Source organism: Melanostigma gelatinosum, assembly GCF_949748355.1.
Source record: "Melanostigma gelatinosum genome assembly, chromosome: 23".
NCBI lineage: Eukaryota > Metazoa > Chordata > Actinopteri > Perciformes > Zoarcidae > Melanostigma > Melanostigma gelatinosum.
Genome location: NC_136656.1, coordinates 4,113,644 through 4,129,170, shown reverse-complemented (window position 1 = coordinate 4,129,170; position 15,527 = coordinate 4,113,644). Strand labels below are relative to the sequence as shown.

The following is a 15,527-nucleotide window of genomic DNA, read 5'->3' as shown; positions in this document are numbered from 1 at the left end:
CAGTCTTAAACAAAGTACATGTCAACAGTCTGACTCTAGCCAGCTTCCCATCCAAATACAGACCAATTATTAACTGAATTTAAAGAAAATCTGGAAAAGAGAATGCAAATGAAAGCATGTTGCCATCCACTTCCATTTTGTAAATGTAAACTACAAGATCCCCTTTTTTATCTTCCTTGTACAAAAGACTGTAACATACTCTAGAATAAGATCAGTATAATTTACTTGTTCAGAATTGTGCCCCTGATATTTCACTTCAAATGCATGACACTTAAAAAAAGATAGCTCAGGTTAGTTTATTTTATGGTTTAAGGATATAAAAAGGATATATCACGGAAAATAATGTTATGAGGAATAATCATTAACTTAAAGCACAGCATAAACCTTGTGTTATACACGTAAGACCGTTTCTGTCTGGCTCCTTGATGGTTGTACTGAAGTTATTTTACGACTGTAAGTCAAGGTTAAACTTGTTAATGGTGGGAACATATTTTATCTGGCTCTTTATTGACTCCAATAAACATCAAAGTTCTTCTCCATTTTCTTCCTTGGTGAACATTACAATGAAGTGAGAGCCGAGGTTCAGTTGAAACTGAATCTCTCTGACCCAGTAGCTATGAATAGCTGCTGTTGATGCAGTGAGGAACATTGAGTCTATTAGAGGGACAGAAAGATTTGTGAAGGCAGCAAGAGTAGTTATGAGAAAGTAACTTCATCAAATCAAGATTTTGCTGGAGGTCGTCAGTAATTAAAAATACCCCAGAAAGACCACTGTGGGTATTAGTTTGAAGAGAAAGTAAAGCCCAGCCACATGCATGGAGTTTACTAGGCATTACCTTCCAATGGAATGGGAAGAGAGATGGAGGAGAGACAAAGAGAGGAGGAAACGAGTGATTGAAGAAGGTGGCGAAGAAGGGATTGAACAGGACAACAGCGAACTGAGGAGGATCGTGGCGTACAATGACTCCAGGATGGGGTTAATGAGTGGGAGGGGTAAAAAACAGGGGTCGGAGGTCGGGATGAGTGGTGCTAGTCTGGAAGGAATTGGGCAGCATGTGCGAGAGGTAGCATTCTGGGATGAAGGACTTGGCGATAAAGTCCACACATACCGCAGTGACACCTATCCTAAAGAGGTATTCATTGCCCTGAAGGAATTCTGGGATTCATCTCTTCTCACAGACCTGACTCTGACCACTGACAACGGGAACAGCTTTGACATCCACTCCCCTATTCTTGCTGCTGTCAGCTCCTTCATCCAAGAAAGACTGAGGGATGAAAGTGGAGTACGATCAGGCAACGATAATGATGTAGAAGTCCGAAGGCGGTCAGTGTCTCTGTCTCCTGAGGTTGATCATGTTGGGCTACAGGCAGTTTTGGAGTTTGCCTACACTGGAGCTGTGTTTTGTTTGAACAAAGATGGCATGTCCTCGATTATGGCTGCAGCTCAAGCTCTGGGCATTCCTAGAGTGCTGGATCTCTGCAACAAAGAAGAGCGGATGAAAGAAGGTGGGAGTCCTAAGAAGGAAGAGCGAAAGATATCTGCCCTTGAACAGATGAAGATTACTCTTCAGTCCATCAATCAGTTGTGGGCAGACAGAGTTGGGTGTGATGTGATCTTGGATGTGGACGGTGCTGTATTCCATGGTTAGTATACAGTCGTGCAATTTGTAGGTATCTTGTTGATTGTTTGATGTTGATCAACTGAGCTCTTCTTTTGTCTGTCTCCAGTCCACAGAGTTATCCTGGCAGCAAGCAGTGACTACTTCCGCGGCATGTTCACCTGCGGGATGAGGGAATCCAATCAGACATGCATTGCCCTTCCCTTCCTGTCACCTTCTGAGTTAGAAGCTCTGATTAGCTGCTCCTACAGTGGAACCCTTCCACTTAGCTGGGACTGTGTCTTCGAGATCTCCTGCACAGCGCTCCAGCTTCAGTTTCAGCCTGCCCTCTCGCTTTGCCTCAAATTCATGAGTCAGGAAATGGAGGCAAGCTCTTGCCTGGATGTGGCGTCTTTTGCTGAAGCCTACGAGATGCCAGAGTTGCTCGAGGAAGCCAATGACTTTGTGCTGAAGAACTTCTGGGAGGTGTCAGCCACGTCAAAGTTTCAGGACCTACCAGCAGAGAAGCTTCTGGATATCCTCCGCTGTGATGATCTGTGCGTGCCCTCAGAGTTGGCTGTATTTCGAGCCGTAATCTCTTGGATTGAGGCTAATCCTGAGCAGAGGTCGGGCCAGGCTGGTGTACTGATGACCGGAGTCCGGTTCCCCCTCATGACCTTTCGGGAGTTCAGGGAGGTCAGGGCCATTACCCTACGCATGGAGAGCTTCGGAAACAAGGAGGCGGAACTCTATGGTTCAGCGCTCAAGGAATTTGGTTTCAGCCTTCCAGAAACCCAGGATCAGTGCCGGGTCCGACGTCCCAAAGACACCCTGGTTGTGGTCGGGGGAGACCAGCTGAACCCAGATGTGGGACAGCGCATACCAAGCAGGGAACTGTGGTTTGCAAACTCCTTATGCAGTGGTATAGGCTTGGTGAAGAATATTGAGTGGAGGAGGCTGGGTGAGATGCCAGACAAGCCAAAGTTCAGGCATGGAGTAGCAGCAATGGTGGGAAAGTTGTATGTGTTTGGAGGATGTTACTACTACTGCAAGGATGACATGATGAAATCTGCCTACAGGTAAAAGGACACAACTGGTGCACAAATATCCTCTTCTCACTTTGAATAACCTAGATTGTCCCACAGATGCACAGCCGGGGTCTGAACATTTCCATCTTTACCTTTTTTCTTTCATTGCACACATGCTATAGTTATGACCCCGTGCAGGACAGCTGGAAAAGGCTCGCTGACATGCAGGAGTTTAGAAGCAGCTTCTCAGTGGTGGTACACGAAGAGCGTCTTTATGCCATTGGTGGAGATAAGGAGATCAACACCAACCTAGACAGCGTCGAGATGTACAATCCAGACACCGACTCCTGGAGGTAAGTTGAGTCATGTTACGCTTGAAGTAGAACATGTTTCATCGGATCATCGTGTGAGTCCTAAATCGTACGGTATCAGGGCGTATCGATGCCGAGCTTTAGCATGCCCAACATTACACATATCAGTGAATCTGTCACATTAAGAAGCAGAGTCGTATGTTATTTAAAATCTGTCAATGTTTGTTGAATAATATTGAACAAATTATCAATGATGAAAGCTGTGATTTCACTTGTATGTTGAGTCTCTTTTCCTCCATACAAATGCAATACCAAATGTTGTGCCACCAGATGTCCCCATTGTGACGACATCAATCACTTGAAAATACTGAAATATAGTGTTTCAGTGCCTTGGAAATCTTTTGTCTCCTCTTTGAGTACCAGATAAATTGGAAAATTAATGTTGACATTATTTCGCCACAGCAGAATTGTAGAATCACTTACGGTAATAATGGGGTTATTTGCATCACAAGCCTCAATCTAAGTATTACAGAGCTCTTTGGAGAACGTGAGCTCCATCATGTTTGATGAAGTTTCTGCTGCAAAGATTATTTAAAAGACTAAATAAAACTACTACTGTCTTAAAGTGATTTTGACATTTGATCTGGATCTCTCATTGCTGGTGTCCTAGTAAACAGCGCTAACACCTCAACAAAACTCATATTGAAATGTATGCTTTATTATAGATTGTTTTTGCTATCACCCCGCTAGGAAGCTGTCACTATAGAGTGTGGTCAACACACATATTGTTCCACATATACTGGGATTAAAAGCAGCTGATGGATGCCGGTTCACCCATGACATTACCTTTATGGTAGAAACTAGAATATATATTTTTAAAATGAGTCAAACTGAAGCTGATTCACTGACACTAGTTCTACAAATACTAGGACATGAGCGTATCCTCGTTTAAGGTTAAATGGTAGGCTGTCAACTGCCCTTCCTGTCTGATGCCTCTTATTTTATTTCCTCAGCTTTGTCCAGCCCCTGGACCAGGCTCTGAGCGGCCATGCTGTCACCGTCATGGACGGAGGAATATTCATCTCTGGAGGTTTCGACTGCAAGTATGCGTGTCTGGTTTCCATGTTCCTGTACCACCCAGAAAGAGGAACCACTGACCTGGCAGACATGACCCATGACCGGGCCCAGCATTGCATGGAGCCCCTGCGAGGCCATCTCTATGTCGCCGGCGGCGTGTGTAACCTGAGGAAGTTTTACGCTGACCAACAACTCTGTGAAGTGTACGATCCTGTGGCTGATTCCTGGACTGCTTTCGCGTCTCTGCCTTTGCCCCATGTGAGTGCAGCCTCAGTCGTCCTGGAGGGGAAGATCTATGTACTGGGAGGATACTGCCAGGACGATTACAGCGAGTCTGGACTAGTCCATCGGTTCGAACCCAGTACACAGCGGTGGCAGAACATGGGCAAATTACCTGGGGCTTTTACTGACATACGGGCCTGTCTGCTCCGACTGCCCCAACACTTTAGACTTTAGTAACTGGCTGGCAAAGATTATATTTAGAAACAAGACACTTTTAGTGGGCTGTATTACCAAAATTCTATAAATCAGCAAATGTGTTTTAGCTTGAAGGATTGTTCAGACATGTGATATAAATCAGCTGGAAATGTATAAGTTTTATCGTTGATATTATTGAAATCCGAAATGACTGTCGTAAATGTCAAGTTTGTCGCGACTTTAAAAATATAGTTTACTAAAGAGGATATACAATCCCAAATACTGGTTGCCTTTATCAAATATTGCATGACAACTAAATATATCAGTTACCGTATCTACTTTTACTCTGCATAATAGTTTGAAAAGTAAGTTTTTGAAATGTTCATTTTGATACAAATATACATCATAATTTTGTTTTTGTTAAAGCAATCATTCATTTTGTGAGTACACTAGTTTACACACACTAGAGATTTGACAGTGACTGAGTTAATGTTGATCTCGGGTTTTAAAAACATCTTTTAACTAGTAGTGAGGTGTTTGCGGCACAGCAAGCCAAAAACAGTTTTACAACACATTTGTTTCATCTTTTATTTTGACATATTTCAACAATCTTCCAAAATGTTTAAACTTCACATGAGAAATTGCTGAAATGAAGAAGAACAGATTGAGACGAGACAAGAGTCCCAAAGTAAAAACTTTGGCATCTCAGTCTATTCTAAAATCTACAATGTTGGGAAGATGAGGAACCCACTGAAGACGCTTGTATGTATTTTTCCCTTCCTCAGGATGACGTTGACGGTCTCTCCAACACTCAGCTCAAGGATCACCGTGTTGCTGGTGGTGTCACTGGTGTCTGAGCCGGTGAATTCCCAGGTGCTCACTTGGTAATGCCTGTTCTTCACCAGGACGGCTCCTGAAGTGTGACCGTTGTAGCCGAAAGTCACGAATGAAAAGTGGTAAACGCCTTTCAGTCGAGCAGTGAAGATGCCTGTTGAGAATGCAATGACATCAATAAGTTAGAAAAACAGTCGTCCTTATTCTTAATACATTTCAGTTAGATGAGAAGATCGATACCACTCTTATGGCTGCATGTTGAAGATGAAGCCATGCCGCTGGTTAGCGTAGCATAAAGACTACAAACTGGGAAAAACAATTAGCCACCTTTATTCTAAAAGTAACAAAATCACCTACCAACACATCCTAAAGCTCGATGGACTTATAGGCAACTTGTGGAAAAGCTTCAGAGGCCGTGGAAGGAAGATTTTGCCATGTTCTGACCACATTACTCAACCAATGTTTCCCATATGACACCCAATAATATGGAGGATACTTTCATATCTGTTAATCATTAGTCTTCTGAAGGTTATGCATCCAGAACATACCTGTTTTACAGTTGTAAGCAAAGCCAACGTTTGTGAAGACGCGGTTGTAGATGAGAATATTGTTGGTGCCGTTCGTGCCGGGTCCAGTGAACGTATCGTTGGAGTCGATTATCGTTGCAGAAAAGGCCACCTTGGCGTTGACTGAAGAAAGAAATGCAAACATTGTTAAATTCAGTTGTGCGTGTTCAGCATCTTGAACTATTACTTACTATACTTTCCCTTACCTTCTACTGTAAGGCGCTTCACCTCTAATGAGAGTTCACTTGCTTCAGTTCTGGGTTCTGCAGGAAAAAAATATATAGAATAAAGTTACTTTGAACATATTTTATATTCCACATTCATGAAAAAGCAGCAGCTCAGTATTTATCTATTTTCAGGGTACAAGTTGCAGAGCTTTTGTTACGGGATTGGACTATCGTCGCTCTCGAGACAGTCAATGTCAGCCTTCTGCTGGTTTCAGCTGTTTTTGCAGTCAATTCATGAAAACATTTATTTTTAAGACAATACAGACTTTTATAAACTTACCGTCGCTGTCATTTTGTATTTCCGTCAGGTTGGCTTCAAGTTGCGTCTCCCTGGGATCCAGTAGGGCTTCGACTTTGACTTCGAGCTCCCGGGCCGTCGCGTTAAGGTGAGAGAGTTCCTTCTTGTACAGAGTCAGCAGTTTCTGTGTGGCATTGAACGCAGCCCCAGTTTCTAACTCCAGATCTTCAAGTTTCTCTTTTCTCTCCCTTAACTGCCTCTCAGTTGTATCAAGTCTCTCTTCAATCTCACTGATGTTTCCCCCGACTCTCTCCCCGTGTTTGACCAGTTCTCCAACTTCTCTCTTCAGGCTGGCAATGTCAACTTCCTGTTCCTCCAGCTTTGTCTTTGCATCTCTCAACGCCATCTCAGTTTGTGACTCCATCCTTTCTAGGTCCTTTTGTGCGTTTGAAACGTTCGTCACTAACCTTTGAAGTGCGCTAATGTTGCCGTTTGCAGAATCAAGCTGCAGTCTGGTCCTACCTTCCATAGCCTCAATCCTCTCTCGCAGCAGCATTTGGTTTTCTTCAAGTTTTGTCTGAACATCATCGAGGTGTAAAATGTTTTTGTAATTTGAGCAAAGAGTCGGCGTTTCTTGTCCTTGCTCCGGGTCACACCTCCGTCTGTGTGGGAGTTGTGAAGATGCCGCTCCAACAAAAGCCAGAAGAAAAACCACCACGGTGACCATCTTCACAGATAAGTTAAGGTTCTTTACTTGACCAGTCTGCAAAGTCATGATTCCTGTGCCTGTCTCGTGTGGCAGCTCCCTTTTACCTTTTTTGAGGTGGGCGTGGCAAAGGATCATCAGCAGAGTGGAAACACCTGAGCTCATCAGCAACACTGGCAACACATGGGCCCGGTGTGCCAGTGCACTCTTTTAAAACCCTCTTTAGCCTCAGTTGGTCCTTGTTGTTTGTTTGTTTTTGGTATTAGAGAATTACTTTCCTTAAGTTCACAATCAGATTGGTGGGTGGTGGTAATGTACTCATTAAAAACAGAAGAAGAAGAAATAGGTCCCTGTCTCCTGCCTGAGACACCCATTTGGTTTTTGATTGACATCATGGTTTGTTTCTACGCTAATTTATTATCCATTGGTTATATGATGTCTGTCACATTTGCTATTGATATTTTACTGGCTAACCCGCTCACAAAATCCTCCCAGTTGGCTTGTTGGGACACGACTAGAACTGGGGTCCCCGAGGGCCTCGACACTGCTCACTCACCGACATCCGACGAGCCCCCTCAGCGAGGAGAGCCGGTATATAAGCTTCTGTGGAAAAAAACATCCCTCCACAAGCTGCGAGGAAAACATCCAAGAGACTGTAAATTTACAGATAAATGGGAATGGAGTTCAGGGCTTTGCTTCTGCTGACCCTGCTGGGACTCTTGTTTGTGGAGCCGGCGTTTGGACAGAGAGGCGACATGGATATTGACAGGTGGCTGAGAGATAAAGTGGAATGAATCAAGAACTTGGAGGACAAACTTAAACGTGTAGAAAGACTGCAGAATGATGTTGGAGCTCGGCTCAACGCGACTGTAGACGAGCTGACGGGACAGAAAGCTGAAGTGGACAGACTGAAGAAAGAGAATGAAGGTAATGTTTGTGATGACGAACTATCTATATCGATCTCCTCCTCTGTTGCATTCAGTCTTGTTTTCAGGCATTTTATTTATATATATTGAATGCAACAGAGGAGGAGATCGATAGGCTGAAACAGAGTAGTGCTAAAGGTCAGATGATCAGCCTTTTAGCATTTAGGTTTCTGTGTCACCAATCTTCAATTTTATACCAAACTATTATATCGTTCGTATTCATGTCCCCATGTAACTGTACACAGGTGCCCCTAAGATCGCGTTCTCGGCCTCTTTGGCAGACTTTGGGGATATTTACAATGGACCCTGCACAGACCAGGCCCTGATTTACAAAAGGGTCTTCTCTAACACCGGCAATGGTTATGACCAAAGTACAGGTACTGTAAAATCAATATTTATTTACATTTTTTCCTTGGCAAATAAAACTGCTGAATCAGTCTCCCAGTATTATTTTGAAGCAATTTGTTGAGATACGATTGCTGTTTTATTTTCTGTGAAGTCTACTTGTACACCTTAAAGGTCCTAAGGGGGTAAAACTCACACATCACGCTTCTGGTATTTCAAACAAGAACAAACAAAGAAGAATTTGCTGATGCAGTTTGACTCGGGTCTTTTTATGCACAACATCTGTGAAAACACTGTGGCACTGTCCTGAAGCATGTTAAAATGACAAAGTATGATTATCCTCTCCTAAATTAAAGTAAAAGCTCATTGATAAATCTGAAGAACTCATGCATGTTTGTTGTTTTCGAAATAAATTTGAATGCAAAAATAAATGTGTGGGCCTTCTTCGGAACGCTAGATACAAAAAACAAACTTCTTTCAGTGTCTCTCTTCCTGTCTGGTGACCAAAAGCAGCTCTCTGCAATGACTAACGTGTTCACTGGCCTCACACTAAAAGTGTGACAGGAGGGAGCAGCTCCATCCTGTGTTCATAGTTTGTGATTGCGGTAGTTGGTGTTAATATAGGTTTAGTCTATGTTTTGTTGCTGAAATAACTCTCATCCCATCCCAGGCTAGTACATTTCATCACAGGGCCTTTTGAACACGGTACACTTAGATTAAATACATAGCACCAAAAATGCTCTACATTAGATTGGTATCCTACCTTTTGCATGCCTAAAGGTTTACTTGATGTACTGTGTAAGATCAATTTACCTTCATCCAGATGTCAAACAAATGTGAGATGTGATATTGTTGACAATGGCAGAATGTTGTTTCTTAAAATTACAACAATACCACTGTTAATGCAATACGTGACGTTAAACGTAACTTATGACATGTATATATGTCACTGTGCTTTACAAGCGGAGATCTGGTGGCAAACACAGCACAGATGCTCGTATGTCATTGTTCGGCCCGGGCATGTTGCCCATGTTCTCCCATCTCTGTGTGGTGGGATCATACCGATGGACCGTCCCAGTGTCACTGTAGTCGTCCTCGCTGTATCCACCCAGCACGTAGAACTTCCCCTCCAGAACCGCGCCTCCTGCTCCCACATGTGGCACTGGCAGAGACGCGAGGGCAGTCCAGGAGTCGGCCACTGGATTGTACACCTCGCAATCTAGCTGGTCAACGATGCACACGCTGTCGTCCACGGTGACTCCACCCGCTACGTAGAGGCGGTCGCCCAGGCTCTCCATGCAGTGACGAGCTCGGGGCTTCGCCATGTTTGCCAAATAAGAGCTTCCCGTCTCTGGGCGGTATAGAAACATGGATGCAAGACATTGGCAGTTGCTGCTCAGCCCTCCTGAGACAAAGATCCGGCCTTGTAAAACTTTTGCTACCTGGCCAGCCAGAGGCAGATCCAAGGGCCACGTGAAGCTGAAGGAGAAGACATTTTTTTTAAGGCGAAACACTACAGGCAAAAAATGTGGGGCTATTTTGCCTCCATAACCAATCGTCGATCAGACTAATGCAGAGAAAACATCCCCTGATTACCCCTCAGCTGATTCAAATTGTCCGCACTATTTACGGTTGCCAGTTCGTCAAAAAATACTGTTGCTATTAAAACTTAGTTTTTTTTATATTTCTGTCCTTTTCTCACCAGGGCATGCTCAACCGACTCCCCTCACCCAGCAGGCCGATGTCCGTGTCACGTGTGAAAAAACAAGTCGGCGGTAAGTAATTTACACACGTCATAAGAAATGACAGAACACAGTTCATTTAACCCAAACCGTGAGGTTTTATATCCTAAACCGAGCCAATAAGTTTTGCTACCTCAACTGTATGGAGTATTGTTGCCGAAACCAAACGTTAAATTGTTTATGGTCTTTTTAGTCTTACGCTAGGATTCTGTAACTTATTTACTTAGCCATAAGTATAATCTGATATCCGCATTTCCAATCACTCGATGTTGAAATTCTCAACAGGAGTCAGTAGACTCAATTTTGCAACTGCATCTGGTTTTATTTTTAGGTTTATAAAGTGTTTCGCAAGCAATTCATAATGGCAGCTCAGCCAATCACTGCCTACACAACATGCAGATGTGTCGTACAAGCTACCATGGTAAATGGTTGTCAGGGATATTTAGCAAGACTACACGCTTGATGCATATAGCAAATGTCCTTTATTTTGAAAAATCAATGTCCCTTCCAACGTACCTCCAGGAGTTTCCAGTGGGGCAGTATCGTTCCACACTCTCAATATATTCAGGGTGACGATGTCCACCGATGGCATATATCTGTCCATCCAGCACCGCCACAGAGAAAGAGCATCTCTTTTCCTGCATTTCGGCCAGCCTCTCCCAGCTGTTTTGAAGGAGGTCATACCTAACAATATGTTCAAATGGGACAAATATGAGTAATTGAGACATTACTTTAAAACTGTAATCATCACCTCTCTCACCTGTAACTAGAACTCAGGGTGTCGCCGATGCCGTAGTACTTCTTCCCTCCAAACACGTATAGTTGTCCTTTGAGGACAGCCACCTCATGACTGTACCTCACTGGTTCTGGCATCTCTCCCAACTTCCTCCACTCAATGGCCTTTTTTATCCCTATATGGTTCCTCAGGGAATTCACAAACCAGAGTTCTCTGCTGATGCTGCGTCTACCCAGGTCTTCAGAGATCTGGTCGCCTCCAATCAAGACCAGACTCTCTTTCGGGAGATAGATCCGGCAGTGACTCTCATTCGAGCAGTAATCCTCAAAAACTGCTTCATAGAGGTCTGCCAGGCTGCGATCAGACCACATATTCTGCGATTGGACCTCTTTGAATTCCTCGACCGTCATCAGGGGAAAGTGGATGGTTTTCATTAGTTCTTTAGCGAACTTCAGCCTTTTTCGGGGTTTTGCTTGGATCCATGCTGCCACTGCTTTGAACACAACAAGCTCAGATCGAACACAGAGTGAGTGACTATTTAAGTACTTCAGGAGCTTTTTGGCTGGCAGGTCCTTGAACTTTGAGAAACGAGCCACTTTCTGGAATTGTCGCAGAACAAAATCGTCTGCGACTTCAAGAAGCTGCACCATCTCGTAGGCCTCCGCGAAAGATGCCACATCCAGACAGGAGTGAGGATTTATTTCTTGATGCAGAAAGTTGAGGCACAAGGAGAGGGCAGGCTGGTACTGGAGCTGGAGAGCGATGCTGGTGATCTCGAAGACACACTTCCAGCTGATGGGGATAGTCCCGCTGTAGGAGCAGTCAATCAGAGCCTCCAGCTCTGATGCCAAAACGAAGGGAAGGGTCACAAAAGGCTGATGGGTCTCCTTCATCCCCGAGGTGAACATGCCGCGGAAGTAGTCGCTGCACACAGCCAGGATGACTCTGTGGACTGAAGGGAGGATGATAATGAGTACAGCCGATGTCATGAAAAATGTGTTGGCAATGGAATTGGCATTTTGCATTAGCCATACAGATGAGTTAGCGCGCATTAAACATTTCATTACAACTGTTAGCAGAGTCAAAACGTCTGGTTGTTGCATGTTTGGCTGTCCGAATCGATCAACAGCTGAATCAAAACAGAATTCCTTCAGGATTTCAATTGTTTCAGAGCAACAGGTGTTTCAGTTTAACGTGTGACCAGGTTAACCAGTGACTATCAGCTGAATGCCTCCTCGGTTGGTTATAGTAACTGACGTAAAGTGGTTGGCGTGGATAAAAAACACAGACGAGGACGCCGACATGTTCTGTTAGTGTTTTAAACTCACTAAAAGCCCACAGATATGGAAAGTCAAACTGGTTTGGTTGCATTGGTGATCTTTGGTTGGATGGTTAATGCCCTTGCATAGCTTGACAAGCTGATTGTGCACACTTCATACATCGTACGTCATCGTTGTTCTACTCACCATGAAGCGATCCTCCGAGAGCTTCCAGAATGACATCACAGCCCACTCTCTCCATCCTCAGCTGTTTGATGGACTGAAGACTGATCATCATTTGTTCTGCAGCCGAGATCTTGTCCTCTTTCCGCTGCCCTCCAGTTTTTGTGTACTTTTCCTCTTCCTCTTTGCAGAGATCCAGCACCCTAAGGGCGCCCAGCGTTTGAGCCGCAGCCTTAATCTGATGCCACGTGGTCTGGTTCAAACACGATATGAGTCCAGTGTAGGCGAAATCCACAACTGCCTTCAATCCGACCTGATCCACCTCTGGACCCAGAGACACTGTCCACCTGTGGACTCCAACACTTGCATCTTTTCTCTCATTAACGCTCTCATTATCTACACTACTTCTACGGAGTCGTTCTCTGATACGGAGGCTGACAGCAGCAAGGACAAGGGAGTGTACGTGGAAACTCTTCCCATCCTTTGTGCTCAAAGTAAGGTCAGTGAGAAGGGAGGAGTCCCTGAACTCTGTCAAGGTGCGGAATACGTCTGTGCGATAATCATCGTTGCAGTACATCTTTACCGTGTCTTCGTCATTGCCATCTGCTTCTTCGTCCATCGAATGGTCTGCTTCCTCATCATCTGGAAACTCTTCCTCTTCCCTTTGAAGCTCATTGCGATCAATTTGAGACCCTTCTTCTTGAGTTGTCCGAGTTTCTACAATGGCTTTTTTCTCATCTCTCAACTTCTCATAGTCATCTTCAGCTTCTTTTCTTTCCTTAGAAGTCCATGTTCCTGGGATGCTATTTTCATTCCTCCGTGACTTTTCATCAGGATCTTCCAGTTCCACGGGATCCTTATATTGTTTCTCAACAGCACACACTTCAGTTTTTACTCTGTCAAAGTTGTTTAATCCATCCTCTGATCCCGTCAACTGAGAATCTGCATTATCGGATTCCACTGAATCAGGCAAGTGTTCTTCTTCATTGACTGTTCTGCTCTCTCGCCTCACACTTCCTTGGGTTTGCTGAATGTTCTCATCCTCAGTTCTTCTGATGTGTTTTCTTGATTGCTCTGCAGGGTGATATTGCCCAATTTGCTCTTCTTCCTCCTCGACCTGCTCCTCTTCCCTGATTGCTGCCACCTTATCCTCTCCCTCAATTTCTCCCTCTACCCCGGCTTCCTCAAGCTCCTCTACTTTTTCCACCACCCTCTCAAACCCTTCTTTTTCTTGCTGCTCTACCACCTTTTCTTCTGCCTTCTCACGTACTTCATTTTCTTCCCCTTCCTTGCCGTCTTCTTCCTCACAGCCTGCAGCCCATGCCGCTTCTTCTTCTTCTTCCTCCTCCTCTTCGCTCGCCTTTACTCTAACCCGCAGACTCAACCTCTCCCTCCATCTCCTCTTCCTCTTCTCCAGCATCTCTCTTCTCCACTCATCCAAGCCCTGGAGGCATTGATTAGCTTCTACTGCCATACTGTCCAGTATCACTCTGATTTGAGCTGATCCTTGAAATCCCTCAAAACATTCACACCTCTCGAAGCTAAAAGATTGCAGATCACTTACTTTTTGAACGGTTTATGAGGAACAATGCACTGAGAAACTCCTGTACGTGCCGTAGTGATCCGCTCTTTGGATGCTGCTGTTATTGTTGCAAACTCCTTCACCTCTTCGGCCGTCTGCAGACACCAGCTCTGTTGTGTGTTTGTTCCTCTCCTGCCTCTCCCTCCTCCTGCATGTGTTGCATGGTTGAACCCATGAATCCTCTTATAACCAAAGAAGTTGCTATATTCAGACTACTATGTCACGATGTAATGTAAATTCTTGACTTTTTCGGATGCCATGTCTGAGACCCGACAAAAGTTTGTGACTGGTTTATGCACTAATGTAATGTTACGTGTCACACCACGTTGTTTTATTCCACATTTGGTTCCTCAATTTGTACTTTTTGAATAATGTATCATGCACAGTACATTTACAGGCCATGCAGTCTATTCTATTGCTTTTTATTGTTTCCACTTTGCAGCCTATTCCTGGAGTGATCAGTTCTGAAGTTATACTGTGAAGATTTGACCCAAGCAAGTGATAAAAGAGGGAATGATCTAGGCCTAGAGGCAGCTGGATTTCTTCCCGTCCGAACCAAACTGTCTGTGGTCTTTGGGGTCTTGGCATTTTAATTCTGGACCATGTCCCTGAGATGAGTAATAAATGCTCCGAGGGTCACCAGTGGGATCACATTGCTCCTCCAACACCAATGGAATCTGGGTCAAGGATAAAGAGAAGTCAGGGGAAGGAGAACAAAACAACTCCATTCACACCTGTTTCCCTTTGTGCTGACAGAAAGCAAGCAGCTGGGTCACACTGTCACCTTGACTTGAAATATAGTCGCACGGCTCACAAGTGCAAGAGCTGGCAATGGATCCTCATGAATATCCTCTCTCCTTGTATTTTACCACACTTTTAGAATGGCATTGGGTTGCATCAGATGTGTAAATTCACAACAGTTTGTCTGTTAAGGCCTTCCTAAGTTTTTATTAATGGAAGAGGCTTTGCAAATAGTTGTTTGCTGTTGCGTTAGAATCCTGTATTGCACCATTAACTCCTGCCTAGTTTTCAAACTAGTGACAACTAGCAAGCATTTTGTGAGTCGTCCGCATTTCAAACCTCTTTTGCGCTGTAACAGGGTCATATTAGCAAGCAACCATTTTGGTTTGCCTCAACCAGTCAGTAGCGAGTCAATTTCACTTGACTAGGAGCCACTAAGTTGACAATTTAACATTTTTCTGTTGCGGTTTTTCATGAATGGAGCTAATGTTTCCATTTTTTATTCTCCAACTGATGGAAACAGCTGTAATGGGTGAATACATCTCAGATAAAATGTAGAGGTCTGCAACCTACACTTTAGGTGGCCCAGCATTAAGGAACCGCACAAGTCCATGTTCCCAAATTTAAAGATCTTGTCTTTAACCTCGGGTCTCTAAATGCTCTGAAATAACAGCTCTTCAATTGTATTTTTTTTATTGAGATGCTTTGAAGTTGAAGCACTGTGAGTGGGTGGGTTGGAAAATGAAACTGGTGGGCAACACACTCCTACCTGAGGACGCAATGACTCTGGTCTTTTCACAGTCGTTCACATGTGAGGCATCACACACACACACACACGCACACACACACACGCAGAGGTTTAAACAAGCAGTCAAGTGAGTCAGGTTATTATTCAACCCTACGCAAAGAGAAGTTGAATGTATTTAAATAAATTGAGGACTTAAGCTGCACATTTGACATTTCGAGACATTCCGAAGTGCCACGTAAACAAAAAGAACATGGTGTGCTCTG

The 15,527-nt window shown here is 44.2% G+C and overlaps 2 protein-coding genes across 2 annotated transcripts; one reads left to right on the top strand and one right to left on the bottom strand.

Annotated features, from left to right (window-relative positions):
- Window positions 1–815: 815 nt before the first annotated feature.
- On the top strand, window positions 816–4,638 carry LOC306796567 (kelch-like protein 33; the record flags this gene model as incomplete). The annotated part of the gene is made up of 4 exons (XM_079295572.1): window positions 816–1,644; window positions 1,729–2,677; window positions 2,809–2,979; window positions 3,951–4,638. The coding sequence occupies 4 exons, from the start codon at window positions 816–818 to the stop codon at window positions 4,468–4,470; spliced, it is 2,469 nt and encodes an 822-aa protein (XP_079151698.1). The 3' UTR covers window positions 4,471–4,638.
- Window positions 4,639–8,539: 3,901 nt separating this feature from the next.
- Window positions 8,540–13,904, bottom strand: LOC306796566 (kelch-like protein 33). Its single transcript, XM_079295571.1, has 4 exons — window positions 12,218–13,904; window positions 10,776–11,703; window positions 10,532–10,699; window positions 8,540–9,752 (listed from the first exon to the last, which is right to left on the bottom strand). The coding sequence occupies exons 1-4, from the start codon at window positions 13,665–13,667 to the stop codon at window positions 9,230–9,232; spliced, it is 3,069 nt and encodes a 1,022-aa protein (XP_079151697.1). The 5' UTR covers window positions 13,668–13,904; the 3' UTR covers window positions 8,540–9,229.
- Between the last annotated feature and the right edge of the window lie 1,623 nt (window positions 13,905–15,527).